The 21,634-nt window shown below is 38.3% G+C and overlaps 1 protein-coding gene across 1 annotated transcript in view; it reads left to right on the top strand.

Moving 5' to 3' along the window:
* Positions 1-21,634, top strand: part of col5a2b (collagen, type V, alpha 2b) — a 45,230-nt gene that overhangs the window by 8,047 nt on the left and 15,549 nt on the right. Inside the window, exons 2-41 of the mRNA XM_079839942.1 lie at positions 1,561-1,773; positions 2,043-2,095; positions 2,235-2,267; positions 2,716-2,769; positions 2,962-3,051; positions 6,392-6,469; positions 6,615-6,659; positions 6,774-6,827; positions 6,977-7,030; positions 7,194-7,247; positions 8,528-8,581; positions 8,780-8,833; positions 8,934-8,978; positions 9,067-9,120; positions 9,546-9,590; positions 10,031-10,084; positions 10,215-10,313; positions 10,395-10,439; positions 11,586-11,684; positions 11,808-11,861; positions 12,012-12,119; positions 12,241-12,294; positions 12,436-12,534; positions 12,740-12,793; positions 13,032-13,130; positions 14,046-14,099; positions 14,310-14,363; positions 14,575-14,628; positions 15,099-15,152; positions 15,265-15,309; positions 15,406-15,504; positions 15,630-15,737; positions 16,126-16,179; positions 16,331-16,384; positions 17,264-17,317; positions 17,409-17,462; positions 17,550-17,657; positions 17,786-17,839; positions 17,985-18,038; positions 18,194-18,355. Coding sequence (XP_079696068.1) covers positions 1,561-1,773; positions 2,043-2,095; positions 2,235-2,267; positions 2,716-2,769; positions 2,962-3,051; positions 6,392-6,469; positions 6,615-6,659; positions 6,774-6,827; positions 6,977-7,030; positions 7,194-7,247; positions 8,528-8,581; positions 8,780-8,833; positions 8,934-8,978; positions 9,067-9,120; positions 9,546-9,590; positions 10,031-10,084; positions 10,215-10,313; positions 10,395-10,439; positions 11,586-11,684; positions 11,808-11,861; positions 12,012-12,119; positions 12,241-12,294; positions 12,436-12,534; positions 12,740-12,793; positions 13,032-13,130; positions 14,046-14,099; positions 14,310-14,363; positions 14,575-14,628; positions 15,099-15,152; positions 15,265-15,309; positions 15,406-15,504; positions 15,630-15,737; positions 16,126-16,179; positions 16,331-16,384; positions 17,264-17,317; positions 17,409-17,462; positions 17,550-17,657; positions 17,786-17,839; positions 17,985-18,038; positions 18,194-18,355 — 2,807 coding nt within the window. The remainder of the gene's footprint in view (positions 1-1,560; positions 1,774-2,042; positions 2,096-2,234; positions 2,268-2,715; positions 2,770-2,961; positions 3,052-6,391; positions 6,470-6,614; positions 6,660-6,773; positions 6,828-6,976; positions 7,031-7,193; positions 7,248-8,527; positions 8,582-8,779; positions 8,834-8,933; positions 8,979-9,066; positions 9,121-9,545; positions 9,591-10,030; positions 10,085-10,214; positions 10,314-10,394; positions 10,440-11,585; positions 11,685-11,807; positions 11,862-12,011; positions 12,120-12,240; positions 12,295-12,435; positions 12,535-12,739; positions 12,794-13,031; positions 13,131-14,045; positions 14,100-14,309; positions 14,364-14,574; positions 14,629-15,098; positions 15,153-15,264; positions 15,310-15,405; positions 15,505-15,629; positions 15,738-16,125; positions 16,180-16,330; positions 16,385-17,263; positions 17,318-17,408; positions 17,463-17,549; positions 17,658-17,785; positions 17,840-17,984; positions 18,039-18,193; positions 18,356-21,634) is intronic.

Raw genomic sequence — 21,634 nt, 5'->3', positions numbered from 1 at the left:
TTTATTTAAAATAAGACAAATCTGATATTATTTTAATCTTCTATCTGTTATTTAACAGTTGAGATAGTTCTTTAATGCTGATCTAACCAGCAGAAGACATGAGCCGGGTTTAAATCCCATGTTGCGCAGGTGTAGGGTGTTGTAACACTGCGTTACAATGAACTCCTATTAGAACAATGATATTCTATTCCATACTTTTATGAATTCTATTGAGAAACCATGAGAAAAAGGTGAATAAATGACTGAGATTATTCATTATTATTATGTTTTTAACTATGCTGTATAGCTGTATTTAGCAGTGTTTGTTGTCAAACTCAAAACAATTAAAATGTTTAATTATAAAAAAAAATGCCATTATTTTATTTATAAAAGTTATTAATTGTATTTTATTGACAAAATATTTTAGTCTGTCTTGGATATTTTTTTGCTTATACCAGGTAGCATTTTTGGTCATGTTACAATGTGCCCCTCACATGTTACAATGTACCCCACCTATGGGGCATGTTGTCACATTTCACTTCCATTCTTTCAGGGTAAATCAAGAAAAAAGTATACACTGTATTAATGAAACAAAACCACATAATTGTACTAGACGTGTGAAATTAATGTGGGCAAAAATAAATAAACCCCAAGTGGAATTACACAAACTGAGAAAGTAAAAAAGTGTTAGGTTGTGCCACACTCTCCCCTACTACTGTAAAATCATAATAATTAAAGTTATGCCTGGGACACCTGGCTCTCCATCAAAACCAGAAGGACCTGGTACACCCTTCACAAAAAAAAACACTGCATGTCACTTACAGTTTTTTTTTTTTACGATTTTAAAAACAAGGCTCGTTTGGTTAAAACACTACACACAATTCACACATCTACCTGAATGATAATATGTGTTTTGATACCTAGATTATTAAATCAATCAATCTCACCGCGGCCTGCGGGTTAGACAATCAGAAAACTTAAGATTTGCTCTGCTGTGAGTTTGGGGTGGCCTATTTGCAAATAGCACAGATCTGGCATGTCCTTCAAACAATGTAAGACAATTAAGAGATTTTGTGATTTCTATTTTATTTCTTACCTCTTTTCCCTTGATGAGAGTAGTGGTATCTCGTTACGACAGTTAATTGTAGAAACAATGTTTGTAGCTCTTGCAGTTGTGGTGGGTATTATGGTTAGCATGCTAAGTTTTTTGTAAGGACTGTTAGCTTTCAGCATACACATGGAGACATATGAAGGAATATTTGTGTATTTCTACCACAATCTTATCAGTAAGCGTAACCAGAGTGGAATTTTAGGATGAAAATATCAAAATGAGCATTAACTCATTTAACTGACTGGGAATAAAATGATTCTTGACGCTAGACTGACATCTGCTGGCGGATTGAATTTGTGCTGCTGTTTTTGCCACATAAAAACCAATCACCACAAAAATATATAAATAATTACTCTGTTCATTTTTATGTGATAATGTGATTTAAAATGAATGTGATACTTGTGTATAATAGGTTATACATTACTGATATAAAAATCCTTATGTCTGTTTTCTTTTTCATCTTTGAACAGAGGACACGAGTAGCTGTAAAGACGGTGATCAGAATTATTCCGACAATGAGATTTGGAAGCCAGAGCCGTGCAGACTTTGTGTATGTGATAAAGGCCAGGTGATTTGTGAGGATATTCGGTGTGAGGAGCTGAAGGGATGCGAACAGTTCATGATTCCAGAGGGAGAGTGTTGCCCTGTGTGTCAAACATTCGCCAGTGCTCATGGAAGGATCGGTGAGTCATACACGAAACGGCCGCCAGAGGGCAGACGTCAACTAGATTCGCAAGGGAATTAATTTGGATGAGGAGGGGAGATCGTTTATTTATTATTTGATAGGCTATATTTATTATAATTTAGCTTTTGAATTCATTTTAATTATATTTTGTGCTTCTTTTGCAGAAACAATTGCGTTTAAGGTATGTGAATACTTAAAATTCAGGCATATAGATTAACATTTGTTATTTTTCCAATCACAAATTAATCTAAATAAAGTTTTGATTAGTCCTGCATGTTTTTTTTCAGGGTGAAAAAGGTGAACCTGGTGACATTCCTTATGTGAGTCTATAAGATTATGCTTCTGTCCATCATCCAATATTTTGTGTCAGATATAAGAATATGACTGTAGTGTAAAAATTGTTATAGAGATTCATACCGTTTTATTAATTTGGATTAATCTTTTATTTAATTTTTTTAGATTGTGGGAGTACCTGGGCGTCCAGGACCAATGGTAAACACACACACACACACACACACACACACACACACACACACACACACACACACACACACACACACACACACACACACACACACACACACACACACACACACACACACACACACACACACACACACACACACACACACACACAATGGTTTTTATATTGTACAAACTGTATAGTCTACCCCCTACACTAAATCTAGCCCCAAACCTACCCAAAAACTGTTCCTAAAACTTTCAGCTATTTTAGATTTTCAAAAAGATCATTCTGTATGATTTATAAACTTGTTTCCTCATGGGGACCAAAAAAAAAAGTCCACCCAAGGTCAAAATGTACTGAAAATTCTATACTTGTGGAGACATTTGGCCTCTAATCTTTTTTTTTCTCAGAATCCCTATTCTTTGTAATGTCAATCAAAGTGATGTCCATTATCTTATGTGTCACATCAAACAGGGTCCCCCAGGACCAGATGGCCGTGCAGGATATCCAGGAAGCAAAGGAAGAAGAGTATGTGACATTTACCAATACCCATATAGTCATGTGTATTCTGTTATGTGGCTACTTATGTGCAAATAGTGACTTATTGCATGGAACGTAGTGTAAGTTATGGCTAGTCAAAATTACTTTGAGTGAATGCATGACGCAATGTAGTAAATGACAGCTAAATTGTTAAGTGACATGCAATGTTTTTTTGGGAAGGGTGTACCAGGTCCTTCTGGTTTTGATGGAGAGCCAGGTGTCCCAGGCATGCCAGGTGAGCCTGGTCCTGTGGGCACTTCACTCCCTGGGGTGAGTAATATTATCTGTCCAGGTTTTGTCATCCTGTATTTGTTACATCCCTTATCAGTGATTTGAATTATTAAATGTGTTCCTCTGATCTGAATATGTAATGCATAATATTACTAAATGAGGTTAAATTGTGTTTATGGTAAAAAAGAAAAGAAAGTGGTTTTAATTACCACTTTAGTGTCAATACAAAACACAAGCAAACCCACCAAATCTGGACTTGATCCTGTTGTTTTTCAAAAACTACCTAAATGTTTTCTTTTCACACCATTATAACATTTATTGAAAGTGGCATGAAATGAACATTGTGATCTTTTCTTACCTATTGTGACGTATATCTGAGCGAAACTGCTTCTAGAACAAGAAAAAAAAAGTAGGACAGGACTTGACTTTATAGATCTGGAATTTATTGGATCATTGTCGTTTGATAAATGATGCAATCTCATTCGAGCAGTTATTGTCCTGATGTCCTTACATCACTGAGCAACAGTGTTTCTGATCAATAGTTTTCAGTGTGAGTGTTTTATACTGTGAAAATCATTCTGGGTTTACCCTTCTGGAATTTGCAGTGGGAGAAATCACATTAAATTCAGCATGATATGGAAGTTGCGATAGTATTTTCCTCCCTATAGAGTGCTGCAGTAATTACATATTTTTGTAGCATCACACTGGTTCCCTTGACAAAAACCCAATAGGATTATTGCAGAAAATAAGGTCTCTGACAAACAAAAGCTTATGATTCGTACACGTTTTGTTCATCGTGATAACCTTTACAAAGGAACACAACTTTTATGAATTTTGAAGCGTAAATGCAATCAGCAGAAGTCAGAAGCTAAACGAACAACACCATGGTCATGCAAATCAAAACTGCCTAATGTTAGCAAGTGAAATGTCGAAATGTTGGACTCCATCTATTCCAAGGCATAGTCTTTGACAAAAATGCGATTTTCTCAACTTTTTGTTTAAAATGTTGCCTTTTTTTATGAAACTTTACCCACATTCAAGTGTTGATAAAAAAGGATGCATGTTGCTATAATACATTTTTTTAATTTAAGTACAGTTAAAGGTATATTTCAAGTATAAAAAAATGTATATCCACATTTGAACATAGTAGTATACTGAAAGTTCAAAAATAATATATAAATAGTAAACTATAAGTATAATGTAATGTTCACTTAAAGAAAATTTACAAGTATATGTACTTGCAGTATAAACTATTAAACTAGTAGTTTACTGAGAGTACACTTAAAAGTGTACTTTCATAAACTAAAAAAGTACTACTTGTATTAAAATAGTAAACTATGAGTAGCTATACATATAAATTCACATGTAGTACAGATGCAGTACACATGAGAAACCTAGTTGTGCACTTAAAGTTTACTATGGTTACACTTATAGTACACTTAAACTTAAACTTATATTTTATATACTAAAAGTGGGCCAATTTAGTCCGAAGCAGTATTGAAATAGTACACTTACAATTTTGCTACTAGTACACATTGATATTAGTAGGCTATAACTGCTTAAAAATATACTTGAACATAACTTAAGTAGACTTCATAAAATGAACTTGAAGTATACTTCTTTTTCGTAAGGGAACCCTTTCAGTCTTTGTTCAAAAACATTTTCCCTGAAAGTTTGAGTTATAATAGTTTGCAAGAGTACGATTATAAACACAAGGAGACTGTTAAAGTGGACTTGTGAGTTAAAGAGTTTAACTTTTCAGATTACTAATCTATTTTATATCATAGAATAAAACATGTTGACCACAGACCTCATTTCAAGCATTTAACCAAACACCCATTCAAAAACAATGACGATGAAACCAAAAGGGCTAAAATGCTAACTTGTTTCTGGGTTTTTGGCCTACAAAAATAAGTCATGCCTGCACCACTCAATTGAGATCAGTGGCTTCTTTAACAAGAAAAAATGTATGGTGGGTCTTGATTTTGTCCATCGGAAATTGATTGGATCATTGGATGGTTGTGGTTTGCTATTGGTTGTCATGTGAGTGACAGGTTGTCCCGCCCTCACATCTGTAAAAACATCATCAGAGAAGAGATGGGAGGTTTGATTAAATGGTAAATGGACTGCATTTATATAGCGCTTTTAACAGACCTACGGCACTCCAAAGCGCTTTACATTTGCCTCACATTCACCCATTCTTACACTCATTCACACACCGATGGCGGTGTCAGCCATGCAAGGCGCCATCCAGCTCGTCGGGAGCAGCTGGGGTTAGGTGTCTTGCTCATGGACACCTCGGCACTTGGTCAGGTGGAACCGGGGATTGAACCACCAACCTTCCAGTTTGTAGACAACCTACATGAACCACTGAGCCACTGCCACCCCAGAGATTAAAGATTACAAGGGCACATTCATTTAATGATGTGCACAGATACATACAGTGGGGCAAAAAAGATAATCTCCCTCGATCTGGGGCTCCACGCAAGATCTCACCCTGTGGGGTCAAAATGATCATAAGAACGGTGAGCAAAAATCCCAGAACCACACGGGGGTACCTTGTGAATGACCTGCAGAGAGCTGGGACCAAAGTAACAAAGGCTACCATCAGTAACACACTATGCCGCCAGGGACTCAAATCCTGCAGTGCCAGAAGTGTCCCCCTGCTTAAGCCAGTACATGTCCGGGCCCGTCTGAAGTTTGCTAGAGAGCATTTGGATGATCCAGAAGAGGATTGGGAGACTGTCATATGGTCAGATGAAACCAAAATAGAACTTTTTGGTAAGGGCAATGAAGATGAAATGTGGCTGGGTCTTTCAGCATGACAATGATCCCGGGCAACGAAGGAGTGGCTTCGTAAGAAGCATTTCAAGGTCCTGGAGTGGCCTAGCCAGTCTCCAGATCTCAACCCCATAGAAAATCTTTGGAGAGAGTTGAAAATCCATGTTGCCCAGCGACAGCCCCAAAACATCACTGCTCTAGAGGAGATCTGCATGGACAAAGGGTATATAACAAAGTATTGAGATTAACTTTTGTTATTGATCAAATACTTATTTTCCACCATAATTTGCGAATAAATTCTTTAAAAATCAGACAATGTGATTTTCTGGATTTTTTTTCTCATCCTGTCTCTCATAGTTGAAGTGTACCTATGATGAAAATCACAGGCCTCTCTCATCTTTTTAAGTGGGAGAACTTGCACAATTGGTGGCTGACTAATGACTTTTTTGCCCCACTATATAATAAATAATGCAATATTACATTCAAAAACAAGAATTGTAACCTTTGCTTTCATGATGAATTGAACCGTCTGATCTGTAAATCTATGGTGACAAATGTGTAATCACTGCACTTTTTCAATTCAATTTATGTTTTACAGAGTCAGTTTACTTCTCAAATGGCCTCTGGATTCCAGGATGGAAAGCATGGAATGGCAGGGATGGTCTCTGGATCACCGGTAAGGATACTTCCACATTCAGTAACGACTTAAAAAAAAAAAAAAATAAAATAAAAATAAAAATTATATATATATATATATATAATTTAGCTGGATTACCATATAGAAGGTCTAAACATAGATATAATGTCTTTGTTGTGATCAGGGGGAATCAGGATCAAGAGGTCATCCAGGGCCGCCAGGTCCACCAGTAAGTTCTCTCAAGCTTGGTGCTTTGTACATGTAATGAATGTCTTCATTTCAATGTTTTTTTTCACACTGCATGTTTTCACCAAATAAATTTTTCTCTGTGTCACTCCAACAGGGGCCAACAGGAGCACAAGGTGCGCCAGGAGATGCAGGTGATCCTGGACCCATGGTAAGACTAATGATATTCTGACAATTACTGGTTAATTATTTAAATGTGACTGTAGGTTTATAGTATTCATTAGAGAAACTGTCCATGCCATACAGTTCAAGAAAAACAATTGTCACTTACTGTGCAATAAAATATATTTTTATCTGTAGGGCTCTTTTGGTCCAAGGGGACCAGATGGTCCTCCAGGAAAAGCTGGTCCAGATGTGAGTAGACCAACAATTCGCCCAGTGACATAGGAAAGCAGTTTGTTTAATATGGAGTCCAATCTTCTCAAAAATGCTGTTATAAAGTTTGAATACACTGAATAGAAGTAATCTGGGTTTCCCTGTACTTATGATAACACAATCATGTTCCTCTCTGTAACAGGGTGAGACTGGACCCCCTGGAAATACAGGAGAAAAAGGAGCCCCTGGCTCTACAGTAAGACAATGCTGCTGTTCTCAATCCTGTTTTAGGGGTAGTTGATATTACATAAAAAATGTTTATATAGACATGGCTGCTGAAATTTTCCTTATGTGCAGTATAGTGGAGAATTAAGGGACTATTCGCACAGGACACATTCTCCATCATCTGAACACATCACAAAATCTGCCCTAGACAGACATCTCAGACCATTGTGATGCATCTCACTGTTTTTTCAGCGGTACAAATTCAGCTTTTAAAAAGGAATGGAACAAATGCATCTAGTGGTTTGTGAATGCAAGAATACAAGTATGCACACTTTTAAGATCCACTCCAACCATTCTAAGCAGGTCATAATCAATTCTGTACTTCTACTTTTGCTTGGCCGAGAAAGCTTTTTGCCCTCAAGAGTTTGTTGGCATAAACCAAGATGGGCTAACACAGCCAGCAAAAATATGTTCTAAGAACGTTTCGTTAGTGTTCCCATTTACTTAATAAAAACATTTGTGAATGTCCAGTTTTTCAAACGTTTTGCAAATGCAAATGTTGAGGAGACATTCCAATTTTATCGTTCTTCAACATTATGGGAATGTCACTTTTGAATGTTATCTGAGCAGTAACATTAAAAAAACTAAACTAAACGTTAGAAGTATGTTCAACTAAAACATTTCAGATTTTTCCCCCCATGAACGATGTATAAATAATGCTTTTGATCTAACGTTTTGAGAGCATTATTAAAGACCAGAACATTCTGTTAATGTTTCTGGAACTTTGAATAAACTTTGAGAGAACCTTGCCAGAAAGTTCTGAGAACGTTTCCGGTTAGCTGGGTAACTGTGCCATGTTAACCAGCCAAACCCTGACATCTTGGTTTAAGTTATAAACAATGTAACATTTGACTGTCGGTTTCTCCACAATCTTCTGCCGATCTTTACAAGTCGATGTAAAATTCCACACATGTCTGGGAACACAAGGAAGAACAAGTGAGCAGAGAGAGAGAAAAACATTAATCAAAGAGTGGAACTTAAATAGCGTGGCAGGCAATTGCAAATTAAATACAGATGTAAACAATGACTAATTAATTCAAGGGAGCTAGACGCAATTAACACAGAATGCAAGATGCCTTGGTGACTCAGTGTTGTGCTACGCTTACATAAATCAAAACATCAGATGAATGCAATAAGAAACTAGTGTGGTAGTGACAGGGATTAAAAACTATAATTAGCTTCCAACTTCCATAAATACTGCATTCAATTAAATGCTTAGCGTATCCTTACCAGTGATGATTTGTTTCATAGGGCTCCAGAGGGTTTCCAGGGTTACCAGGTCAGCCTGGGATGAAAGGTCCAAAGGTGGGTTAGATAAGAACTTAATTTCCAATACACTGATCACTGTTTACTCTTTGCAATTACTTTTTAATTAAAATGTAATTGAAGTATTTATACTATAAAATGTACAAACCAAATACACAAGTTCATGTAATGTTTTAACTGTGTTTGAGGGCAGTTTCGCAAACAGTGTTAAACCAATGAAACTCATTCCCATTTTAGGGTCATCCAGGTCTGCAGGGTGTGAAAGGAGAATCAGGTGCAGTGGGGTCAAAGGTCAGAGGTCACATATTTGGAAAGAAAAACATTTTCTTGAACCTTGTGTCCCTGTAGTTTGTCTATATTAGTAAATGCCATTTTCTTTTCATTATAAAAGGGAGAATCGGGGTCTCCTGGCACCATGGGACTTGTGGGTCTACCGGTATGGAGCACTTTGTGATTGCAGTTATATTGCACTTTATTAGATTTTTCTAAACTGCACTTTTTTATAATAATATTGTTCTTCACAGGGTCCAATTGGCATGCCTGGTGAGAGAGGACGCATTGGTCCAGGAGGGCCTGTGGTAAGTGAGCAATTAAAGGGATGGAAAATGAAAATTCTGTCATAATACTCACCCTCAAGTTGTTTCAAATTGAATTTCTTTCTTCTGCTAAACACAAAAGAAGATGAAAAGATCACAAAAGATCAAAGAATATGGGAAATCACACAGTTGATGGGCCCCATTGACTTCCATAGTATGGAAAAAAAAAAACTTTGGGAGTCAGTGGGACCCATCAACTGTTTGGTTACCAACATTCTTCAAAATATCATCTTTTGTGTTCAGCAGATGAAAGACATTCATGCAGGTTTGGAACAACATGAGGGTGAGTAAATGATGACAACATTTTCATTTTTGGGTTTAATGTTTTACCAATTTGCACTCGGGAGATTTTAATAGAATAATTTGCTTTTCATCAGTAAATATATATATATTTTTTCTGTTTGTAGGGAAAACGTGGTCTTTCTGGACATGTAGGAAAACCAGGTCCATTGGTATGTGCAAGTGTTTTTTTTGTATTATTTATATACTATCATAGTATTTATCAATATTTGTCTTTTATTTTAATATTTACAGTTTTTGTTTTCATTTCAGATTGTTTTACTGTAGGAAGTTTATGTGACTTATGTGATTTTTATTTATTTATTAGTTTTAGTTTTTTTAATATATTTCTAATTTTCAATTTATTTTTGTAATTTAATTTTTTATTTAAAGGTTTTTTTCAGGTTTAAGTTTTCATTTATATATAATAACAACACTGGTATGTGCATGACAGTCCCTCTTATATCAGTTTTTATGTGTCTACCCAATCAAAATACCTGTATCTGACATATATTTACCCTTTTATCTTCGCCTTTTATCTTCAAGGATGCGGAGTATGCTTTATTAATAAAGACATATATGTTATCTAACCTGACACTAATATCATTTACAGGGCCCAATGGGAATTCCTGGAACCCCAGGATTTCCTGGTGGTCCAGGCATGAAGGTTCGTCTGATTGATGGTTATAGTTAGAACATTTGATCTGCTGCACCTTCAAAATTTACATTTACATTGTTTATGGCAGGTATAAAAAAAACATGAGTAATGAAACATATTCTTTTAAAATATTATACAGGGTCAGGCAGGAGCCACAGGCCCACGAGGAACCAGTGGACCCCAAGGCCCAAGGGGGGAATCAGGCCGGCAAGGCTCATCAGGACCACAGGGCAACCAAGTACGGTCTCGCCTGTCTTAAATTCCACTTTATAATGATTTGTGTATTCAATTATTTCCATAACGTTGATGTCGTTTCTAGGGACCAGCAGGAACAGATGGTACTCCTGGACTTAAAGGACCATCAGTAAGCTCCTTAAACACTCATGAAAGAACACCACTTAATGAACTATTTATCAAATTGTGTGCTTATTAATGCAGAATAACATTGCTAAGGCAAGCATTGCTATAATTATTGATCATTTTTAGGATGAGGGATTTGAACTCCAGCACTTATATCATGCTGTTATGTCAAGCCATTTTGATTTTTAATCATTCACAGGATATGAATTCTTGATATCAACAATTCAATTTTCACTAGTTAAAATGCTTATTTTTGACATCAGGAATTATATTTCTTGTAACAATGAACATTTTTGATATCAAGAATAACATTTCCACTAGTAAAATGTTAATTCTTGATATCAACAATGATGTCATCACTCGCAGAAATTGAATTCTTGATATCAATAATTACATTTCAACAAGGAAAAAACTACAATTCTTGATATCTTTAATTGTATTTTCACTAGTGAAATGTCACCATAGGCTGCCATTCAAATTCAATTGCTGGTATCAAGAATTAATTTCTTAATTTCTTTTGATTACTTTGTTACTAGTAAAAATATAAATTCTTGATATCAATAATTCCTTTTCACTAGTCGAAATGTTAATTCTTGATATCTATAAATGTATATTAACATGTTAAATTTGTTATTTCTAATATCTGAAAATGTATTTCTGATATCAATATAATTTCAGCTATCTAAAATGGCTTTCTTACTAGTAACAATGTAATTGTTGATAGACAAGAATATACATTTACACTAGTAACGACATAATTATTGATATAAAAAATAAAGGTTTTTACTAGTGAGAATTGTATTCCTGATGTATAAAATGGAATTTCAACTAGTAAGAAATAAATTCTTGATATCAACAATTGAATTTGAATGGCAGCCTATGGTGACATTTCACTAGTGAAAATACAATTACAGATATCAAGAACTGTGGTTTTTACTAGTTGAAATTCAATTGTTTATATAAAAAATTTGCCATTGTTACTAGTAGAAATCTAGTTCCTGATATCAAGAATTAGCATTTAACTAGTGAAATAACTATATGAACAAATTCATATCCTGGGAATTAATAAAAGTCAAAACGGCCTCCCATAATGCTGAACCAGCAGTTGTGCAACAGACAGTTTTGCAATATCATCATCTGTTCATCATAGGGGATCCCAGGTGTGCAGGGCCCTGTTGGACTGATTGGACAGCCTGGTCCACCTGGACCTCAAGGCTCAACTGGACTTCCAGGAGCCAAGGGCCAACTGGTAATGACACAATGCAAATAGCAATATTATGACCACCATGGTGGCAATCATTTTTTCCTGTGTTTATATGTATACATTGATCACTCATATTATGCACATTCATATATTTCATGTACCTCATAGGGGGATTCAGGTTCCCCTGGGTTTAAAGGAGAAACTGGAATTAAAGGAGAGCCTGTAAGTATTAACAGCATTCAGGACAGTGCCTTGTAGTAATACAATTTATTTGGATGCATCACTGTTGTTATTGCTCATAATTGTTTGAAATAATGTCATCAGAGCATTCATCCAGTGATATAGATGAAATTGTATATTTTTTTGTTGTAGGGAACATCTGGACTTCAAGGAGAAATGGGACCGATGGGAGAAGAAGGAAAGAGAGGTCCAAGAGGAGACGCAGGGGCCACTGGAGCGTCGGGTCCAGCTGGAGAAAGAGTTAGTGCCATTCCATTATTGTCAACGACCAACATGCAAATCTACATATCCAAAGAGATTATTTTAGTGACTGCATTACATGTTTGTTCTTTACAATAATAATGTTTTATTTTTTTTCAAGGGAGCTCCAGGTAACCGTGGCTTTCCAGGAGCTGATGGTTTGCCTGGTCAAAAGGTTAGAAACATACTAAATAGTGGTCAGCCAATAAGTTTTCAAAGGCTGATAACAATGCCAGCAACATCATCACCACTCATTTGTTTTCTCAATGTAATATCATGCCATACCTATGTTATATTATCTTTCTAATCCTGCCAGGGTGCACAGGGTGAACGTGGTGTCTCAGGCTCTTCAGGGCCTAAGGGTTCCTCGGGAGACCCTGGCCGATCTGGGGAAACAGGAATTCCGGGAGCAAGGGTTGGTAAAATAGATATGTTCTGTATATTTATATATTTGGTATATAGTATATTTATTTTATATATTATGTGACATTATGTATCACACCCTGTATGCTATGTAATTAAATAGAGTACTTAAACTCTTAATTTGCAAAATAAGGATCTCTGATGGTATTGAGTCCACTTCATTTAAGGTGTTCACATATTATGTCATGTCTCTTTAGGGTTTAACGGGCGTTCTGGGAATGCAAGGTGCAGAGGGGAAGTTAGGGCCACAGGTAATATATGCACTTTTTACCTAAAATACCTTGCTATCTTAAAGCAACTGATCAAACAAAAACATACAAACTTTGAGGAAGAATTTTCAAAACTACACACATGTAAACAATACCACATCCTTCCGGAATTAGCCTATTGTTATGGCTGAACAGCTCATAGCTCAACTATGTATTTAAAAGAACACTTTTGTGAGTTTTGTCATGTCTTTTGATGAAGAGTGGTGCCCTTTTTCCTTAGGGAGGACCAGGAGATGATGGGAATCCAGGTTCAGCTGGGTCTACGGGAACCAGAGGTGCAGCAGGACCCATGGGTCTACCTGGACCTAAAGGCTTCAGTGTAATTCTCTAATATATTTATATAAAAAGCCATAAGATTATATTCTTAATGTTACTGACATGTCTCATTTTGTATATTAAAATTAATCTCATTACACCTTCTGAGCAAAAAGTACATAAGGGTGAATCTTCTAGTAGGGGGACTTTTCTGTCCCCTTGATTTACTGATTTTAAAAACACTGTCAACAATATAACCCACCTTAGTACCTAGGAACAAAAGTGTACCTTTTGAAAAGGTACCACCCCAGTGACAGCTTTTGTACCTTTTTTTGTGTGTATTTTTTTGACATTTTAACATAAAAGTGTTGTGTTAAACTCACATTTGCTAAGAAATATATATATATATATATTAAACTCATTTGGTATTTACTGTATGTGTACAGTTTGTAGCTATTTTTAACACAAAAGAATCACTGTCTCCAATACTTCTGTCATTATTATTATTATTATTTTTAAAGATAATTATTTGCTAGAAAACTTGATGGGTTAGTACTTTAAGTCCAAGGTTATTCAGCTTTTTCTCTAAAAGTAAAAAAAAAAGAAGTAATTTCCATCACATACAAGTGCCTTCATACACGGTGTCAAAACACTGTGCTATTAGACATTACATTAAAAGCCACTTGAAGGATGATGAAGGATACTGATCTGATCTTTATTCCAGGATGTAATAAATGTAATATAGATGAAGCATTATTTGAAGACATTTCAGTAGACAAACATGCCTCTAATGGACAAATTACCCATTAATATTGTAGTAAACATGTTAAAATGTGTACTAAAATGAAGAGAGAGTCAATGATAATGACTTTTAGAATAATTACTTATGCTCCAAGTTTTGTTATACATTTTCACGTGATGTTTTTCCCCTTTGAAAACTTGTTTTCCTGTTATGAAATGAGTTTCTCTGAATTTGCAGGGTGATCCAGGGAAAGCTGGAGAGATAGGATCATCAGGAGCTTCAGGACAAAGAGTGAGTCCTGGCTTACAATTATGGTGCAACATTGCCATAGCAAGCTTAAAACATGCTGTAACGTTTCACGACAAGCTATTATAAATGTCATAATCTTTTTTGTATAAAGCCTTCTTGTGTAAAGACCATCAGTGCTGGTATTGTGTAGCATAGTGATTTAAAAGTCAAGTCAATCATTATGATTTGACATGATGGTAATGATTCCTGCAGGGACCTAATGGGAAAGATGGAGAAGAAGGCCCAGCGGGAACTCCAGGACCTCTTGTGAGTCTTCCAATTAGTTATTTATGGCACATTTATGGCTATTTACTATGTATTACTATGTACCTACTATGTTGTATTATGTAAATAATTTGTATTTTGATTTGTTGACAGAATTATTGAAGTAATAATTCTGTTGTGGTAAAATATTAAGAAGTGGAGCTCATAGCATATGACTGGGTATATTGATATTATATAAATTGTTTATTTTCAGGGAATAGCGGGGAAGAGAGGCGAACAGGGACCTCCTGGACTAACTGGCTTCCAAGTATGTTCTTTTTTCTTTGGTTCTGCATTCAATCAGAGATGACTTTGAATGTTCGATGTTCAAAAGCTCTTAAAGGGGTAATATCATGAGAAATGTTCCTTTTCAAGCTGCAAACTGCAACGTTTAAAACTCAAAACTGCCTCCCTAGTCCCAAAAGACAATTTATCAAAATCAAGCTAAACCAGGGATTTCTGAATTCTAGGATTTCTGCCCACATTAATAAGGACTTATTTATTTGGTGTTCAGAAATATTGTTGAATGAGTCATTCAAAGATGTAGAACACACAAAATGTGGCTAAAATGTGGGAAAGTCTGTCAAACTTTGTGCTGTCTCTTTCACACAAATAGTTTTTGGTATAAACTGTGTAAGACCCTTTAAACATCTTTTTTAAATTTAATATTTCATATATCTGTAAGTAAACTTGTCCCTGTTAGAGCTAAATCTATAATTAATTATGCTAAATTTATAGGGTTTGCCTGGACCCCCAGGCCCACCAGGAGAGTCAGGAAAACCAGGTGAAGAGGTGGGTTGATCATTTCTTTGTGCTGTCATTTCTGCTAGACAAGAAGAACACAAGCTGACTGAGAATGGGAATTATTAAAGAACTCTATGGCTTTGATTTTTTCCCCCCTCAGGGTATCCATGGAGAGGCTGGTGGTGCAGGGCAGACTGGTCCAAGGGTGAGCCTATTGTACTTGCACTGCAGTGTATCAAAACACAGCATTTATTGGTGCACATAAGCAATATCCCAGTATTTTTATCTGTCGTTTTTGTAGGGTGAACGTGGAACCCCTGGGGAGAGAGGTGATCCAGGACCTAATGGGTTACCAGGAACCAAAGGAAGCCTAGGAACCCCTGGACCTGATGGTCCCAAGGTTAGAGTCAGATTTATACTCAGTAATAATAATCAAGAATGCTGCATGGCTCAATGCATCCATTTAGTTCCTAAAAGATGATAGAATTCAACATGTTCAACATGACAACAACGATGGCTGTGCAGGGTAAACCAGGTCCAGCTGGAACTGTAGGAGAACCAGGACCATCAGGCCTACAGGGCATGCCAGGAGAGAGAGGGATAACTGGACCAGCCGGGCCTAAAGGAGAAAGTGTGAGTGTGGTTCTGAGAGATAAGAGAAAACGGGTTTGCTAAATCAAAGGCTTTGGCACATGTTAAACATTTGCACATGCATAACAAATGCAGTATATATTTTACTTTCATGTAATTTTGCAATCTGTGCAACAATATTGCATATATTAAATGCCTTGGTGGTTTAGGCTCTGTGAGGGATGACGGCTGACATATACTGGATGACTCGCTAATATCCTTCGGCAGGAAGTTAATATTCTCTAATATTATCTGTGAAACATTATCTGTGTGGCGTTGTTCAGTAGCGAAGGAAACCACATCTGTAACATATTAATACAGAGTTCTCTATATTTTTCTTTTCGATTTGCTCAAAACCTTGTGTTTTAATACTCTTTATCTGTTTTTTCAGGGCGCAGGGGGTGACAGAGGGGCAGAAGGGGCAGCTGGCAATGATGGAGCTCGAGTGAGTGAGCCATAATTTATCCATAATTTACTGGAAAAAATTCAACATAACAATCAATAATTCGGAATATTCATATTTCACATTTCTGACCCATTTTTTAACACAACAGGGGTTACAAAGACACTAAATAAAATATAATTTATGTCTGTAGGGATTACCCGGACCTGTTGGACCTATTGGACCAGGCGGCCCATCTGGGGAGAAGGTTTGATTTAAAAAAAAAAAAATGGACTCTGAGGGCCCTATTTTAACAATCTAAGCGCATGGTCTGAAGCACATGGGTGCACTTAGAGTGTGTCCGAATCCACTTTTGCTAGTTTAATGACGGAAAAAATAGTCGATGCACCAGGCGCATGGTCTAAAAGGGTTGTACCTAGTCTCTTAATGAGTCGTGGGTGTGTTCTCATTCCCATTCCCTTTAAAAGCCAGTTGCGCTTGCACCATGGCAGATTTCTATTTACATGGTGGAATATAGACACCCTCCTCAACCTGACGAGTCAGTTTATTGCCACGATTGATCAAATAATTAGCCAATTTCATTACTGCAAATAGGTAATTCTGATATATGCAATGACTACTATCCATTATAAAATGTAGGCATTTTTATCTTTATGTACAAAATAATAACTTTTACATTTTAAAACCTTTTATTTTTAATATATTTGCCATGTTTGTGTTCTGATGCGAGTCCCTGTGTGTAATAAGCAGAGTGTAAGCGCATTGTGCACCCGCCAATAGGCACATATTACTAACACACCCTTTAAATAACAAAAAAAAAAAAAAAAATAGTGCAGTCGTTTTCAGTTGCCTCAAAATAGCAACACGTCTACGATGGGCCTGAACACACCTCGTTTTCATAGGCAGCACGCCCATGGGCGAACATATGGGCGCGAGTGCATTTGCTATTTAAACAAAGTGGGCGCTGGACATAAAATTTGATAACTGCGTTAGGCAGAAACGAGTAAAAACGTCACATTGTATGATAGGGCCCTGAGACTTTGAAGTTTCTTCTGTTTATTAGTGCATTGTACATTTTACAGCTGTTGCTACTTAGATGTACTCACAACTGATTGTTCAATTACAGGGGGAACAAGGCCCAAGAGGCCCTGCTGGATCTCCAGGCTCCAGAGCAATGGCTGTGAGTAGAACTGTTTACAAGGAGAAAACTGATGATTGCTGAAGTTCTTTACTCATGTGATTCACAATTTTATTGATGTATTGTGTTTCAGGGATCACCTGGTGAACCAGGTCCTACTGGTCCTGTTGGGTTTGCTGGGCCTCCTGTAAGTCCATGCACCCATCATAAAACATATTTCTTTGATATATATAATATGCCATAAGCTGTAAACATGGTTATGTTTCTGTGCTAGGGTCCTGATGGTCAGCCTGGAGTTAAAGGTGACACTGGAGAGGAAGGTGCGAAGGGAGAGGCAGGGTCTCCAGGGCCTCGAGGAATGGCAGGAAAACCTGGACCACAGGTGAGCTATATATATATATATATATACACACACTACTGTTCAAAAGTTTGAAGACTGTGCTGTATATACATAAATATGAGTTGATCTACTAAGAAAAACAGCATGTATAAATATAGTACTTCTTTTAGGGAGTGGCTGGGATTACAGGCCTCAAAGGTGGCAGAGGTACTCAAGGAGCAGCTGTAAGTTACAAAAATCATGGTATCAAAATCACTGTTTATCAACTTAGAAATGCCTTTTTACTTGCTGAATGCTCTTGTTGATTTTCTTTCTCTCTTTTGTGGAATCTTTGTGAAATCCTCTTTGGTTTTCTCCTTTTGCTAAAAGGGTCCCAGTGGTTTCCCAGGATCCCCAGGAGGGGTCGGCCCGGCAGGCTCTGCTGTGAGTGATTTCCTAATACGGATTTAACCAACAAAGCAGTGCTTAACAGCCAGACCTTCAAATAGTGTTTGATTCTTTTTGACCAATAAATTACGACACTTGGCTTCTCATGTCACATTTGGATTCTTATCTGCTTACACTGATATATTTCTCAGGGTCCAGTTGGTGAGCCTGGTCCTATCGGAGGCCCAGGTAAAGAGGGCCCATCTGGGCTTTCGGGAGAACCTGGAGGTCCTGGCCGCCAGGGGGAGCGTGGAAACCCTGGACCTGCCGGTAACTCTGGAGACAAAGGAGAACCGGGAGAGGACGGACTGCCAGTATGTGATTCCTTTTCACTATATAAAACTGAAAATATATAGCGCTTTTCACACTGCACTTAACTCCAGGTTATCATTGTTTATCTCTGCTTTTAAACCTGGGTAAACAATGAATGTTTCACAATTGTAATTTAGAAGCAGGGTTAGCGCCGTTTTTTTTTACCCAGGGTTATAAAACCCTGCTTTCTTGGTGTTAACCCCACATTGTGGTGCCAAACGTGTACAGTGAAGTGAAATGATGCAGTGTTAGAAAGTTAAGACTAGATGTTTAGCAACAGACAGCCAATCATGTGCCTCATAGTCACGTAATTTGGACACAGAAACACAGTGCGCTGTATAAATAGTAGTGTCAGCATTTGAAGGCACAAATTGGGGTGAAGATTGGAGTTTCATTCTTACCTTTTTAGTCTGAAAAGTCCATTCAGGATAAACTTGATAGTCAGCACAATATATTATGAGGATGCCCAATGAGCCTTTATGTAAACAGGTCATGTGCAGCGTTCATCCAGGTACACTGACACTGGAAATATGCAAGTAAGGATGTTAACCTAAGGTTTAGGAATGTACAGTGTGAAACGTCAGCTTATGATTAAAATGTTATCCCCATGAAGCAAGATAACCAGGATTCCGTTTACACAGGGTTTAGAGTGACCCAGGGTTAACTATTTTAAGTGTGAAAAGCCCTCATGTGTTCAGTACTACAGAATTAGAATGAAATCACTTTAAGTCTTTCCCCGCCAGAATTGTTTTAAATAGTTGCCAGACACCGCCAGCGTTTTTGTTCATTTCACCAAAAGTTTCATAGCCCCCAGAATATTTTTTGTATGAATATCTGAACATGCAATATATCAAAAGAAAGAATGGAGCCTCTGCTTTTAAACAAAACAACAACAACAACAAAAATAGCTTCATGTATTCTTTTTATATCAACATTTGAATGTTAAGTTTCATAAAAAAGCAACATTTTGAACTAAAAGCTGAGAAAATTTGATCCCCCCCCCCCCCCCCAAAGACTACAACATGCATAAGCAATGCTTTTATCACTTGTTTCTGCTCCATTTTTGTCTGTTTTGATCCAGAGATTCTGTACTCTTTCATTAGATCTGTCATAGCCGTATAACAGTGAAAACACTTGGGGTTACTTGACTGTAACCCTGTTCCCTGATAAAGCGGAACGAGATGCTGCATAAGCTTATGCAAATGGGAAATGTCTTTGACATAACCAGCTGTGAAAATAGTGTGAAAACACGACAATGAAATTGACCCGGAGGTATTTATAGCCTCGGCCGGTGACGTCATAGGCGCACCTGCTGCACGAGGCTATAAATAGATGAGCTTCAGCTGGAGCAAACCAGATCTTCTTTGTTTAAAGACCAGTCCTGAAGCATCATCAGCACGGCCTAGCAATGCAGCATCTCGTTCCGCTTTATCAGGGAACAGGGTTACAGTCAAGTAACCCCAAGTGTTCCCTTTCAAAAGCTACACTCAATGCTGCATAAGCTTATGCAAATGGGAACGAGAATACCCACGCCGCCGTGCTTGATGGTGCCTGGACCCCTTACGGTTGTGTAGGTGTGCACAAGAACGCAAGAAGCCTCAGGCATTAGCCTGTGATGTCGACTCAAGGACATGAGAGCCCAGAGTGGCATGAGCATCCAAGCTATAAAGTCTTAAGAATGTGTGCGGAGAGGACCAACCTGCCGCATCACAAACACTTTGTAAGGGAGCACCCCTTGCTAACGCAGTAGAAGAGGCGACTCCCCTTGTGGAGTGAGCCCTTAATCCTATAGGTGAAGCTTGACCGCGCACCTCATAGGCAAGAGCAGTAGCATCCCTGACCCAATGTGACATTGTTTGATGGTGGCAGAACCTCTGTTACGGCCCCCATGGCAAACAAACAGTTGCTCTGACTTACGCCACTGGCTAGTGCGGTGGACGTAGGCCTGAAGAGCATGGACTGGACACAGTCTATGAAGTTTCTCCTGATCCGGCGTTTTGAACGGCAGAGGGCAGAAGGTTTCAAGAGTGACAGGATGTACAGTCGACAAAGGAACCTTAGGCAGGTAGTCAGGGTGGGGATGCAAAATCACTTTCACCAAACCTGGGGCAAAGTCTAAGCAGGATGGCGATATTGACAGAGCCTGCATGTCCCCAATTCTTTTCAGAGAAGTTATAGCCATAAGAAAAACCATCTTTAGAGTCAGAAGTTCGTCAGACGCTGATTCTAGAGGTTCAAAGGGGGTCTCAACCAGACCCTCGAGGGCTAAAACTAAGTCCCATGAAGGGATCTTGGCTCTTAATGGAGGCCACAACTGCCTGGCACAACAAAGTGAGCAGGCAGAAGATGCCTCCCAAGCGGCACCCCATCTACCAGGGCATGGCAAGCCAAAAGAGCGGCCACATAAACCCTGAGAGTGGAGGGGCAAGCTAATGTTTCAAAGGGGGTCTCAACCAGACCCTCGAGGACTAAAGCTAAGTCCCATGAAGGGATCTTGGTTCTAACAGGTGGCCTCAACCGCCTACCCCACGAATGAAGCATTGAGTAGAGGATGTCTCCCGAGCGGCACCCCATCCACCAAGGCGTGGCAAGCCGAAAGAGCGGCCACATGAACCCTGAGAGTGGAGGGACAGGTGCCTGATGACAACTTTTCTTGCAGAAAATCCAGAACTGAAGTTACCTGGCAGTTGACTGAATCTACATTGTGTCGTACACCACCTTTCAAAGACACCCCATTTATTAGCATAAACTTTCCGAGTGGAGGAAGCTCTAGCACTTAGGATGGTCTCAATAACTGCAGGCGAAAGTCCCGTGTCCCTCAGTTGGTGCCCTTCAGGGGCCAAACATGAAGGTTCCACAGGTCGGGCCTGGAATGGAATATCGTGCCCTCTGCCTGAGACAGAAGGTCCCTCCTCGCCGGAATCGCCCAAGGCGAGCCGTTGAGGAGAGACACTATCTCCGAGAACCAAACCCTGTTTGACCAACGCAGCGCTATCGATAAGAAGCAAGACCCTTGTTGGCGAACCCCGGCTAGAACTCCCAGGAGCAGAGCGACTGGAAAGAGAGGCATACAGATGCATTTTGGGCCATGTATGAACCATCACATCCAGACCCAGCGGGGCTGGGTGACAGAGAGAAGCAGGGACATTGCGCTTTCTGAGAAGAGGCGAAGAGGTCCACTCCCTGTGGTCAGCTCTGTAAAATCTGATCCAGATCTGCTTGACTACTTCTGGGTGGAGTTTCCACCCCCCCATCTGTAACTCTGTCTGGACAGTAAATCT

This window comes from Gobio gobio (assembly GCF_949357685.1).
Source record: "Gobio gobio genome assembly, chromosome: 17".
Taxonomy (NCBI): Eukaryota; Metazoa; Chordata; class Actinopteri; order Cypriniformes; family Gobionidae; genus Gobio; species Gobio gobio.
The sequence above is the reverse complement of the archived record's forward strand: the minus strand, read 5'-3'. Positions and strand labels throughout refer to the sequence as shown.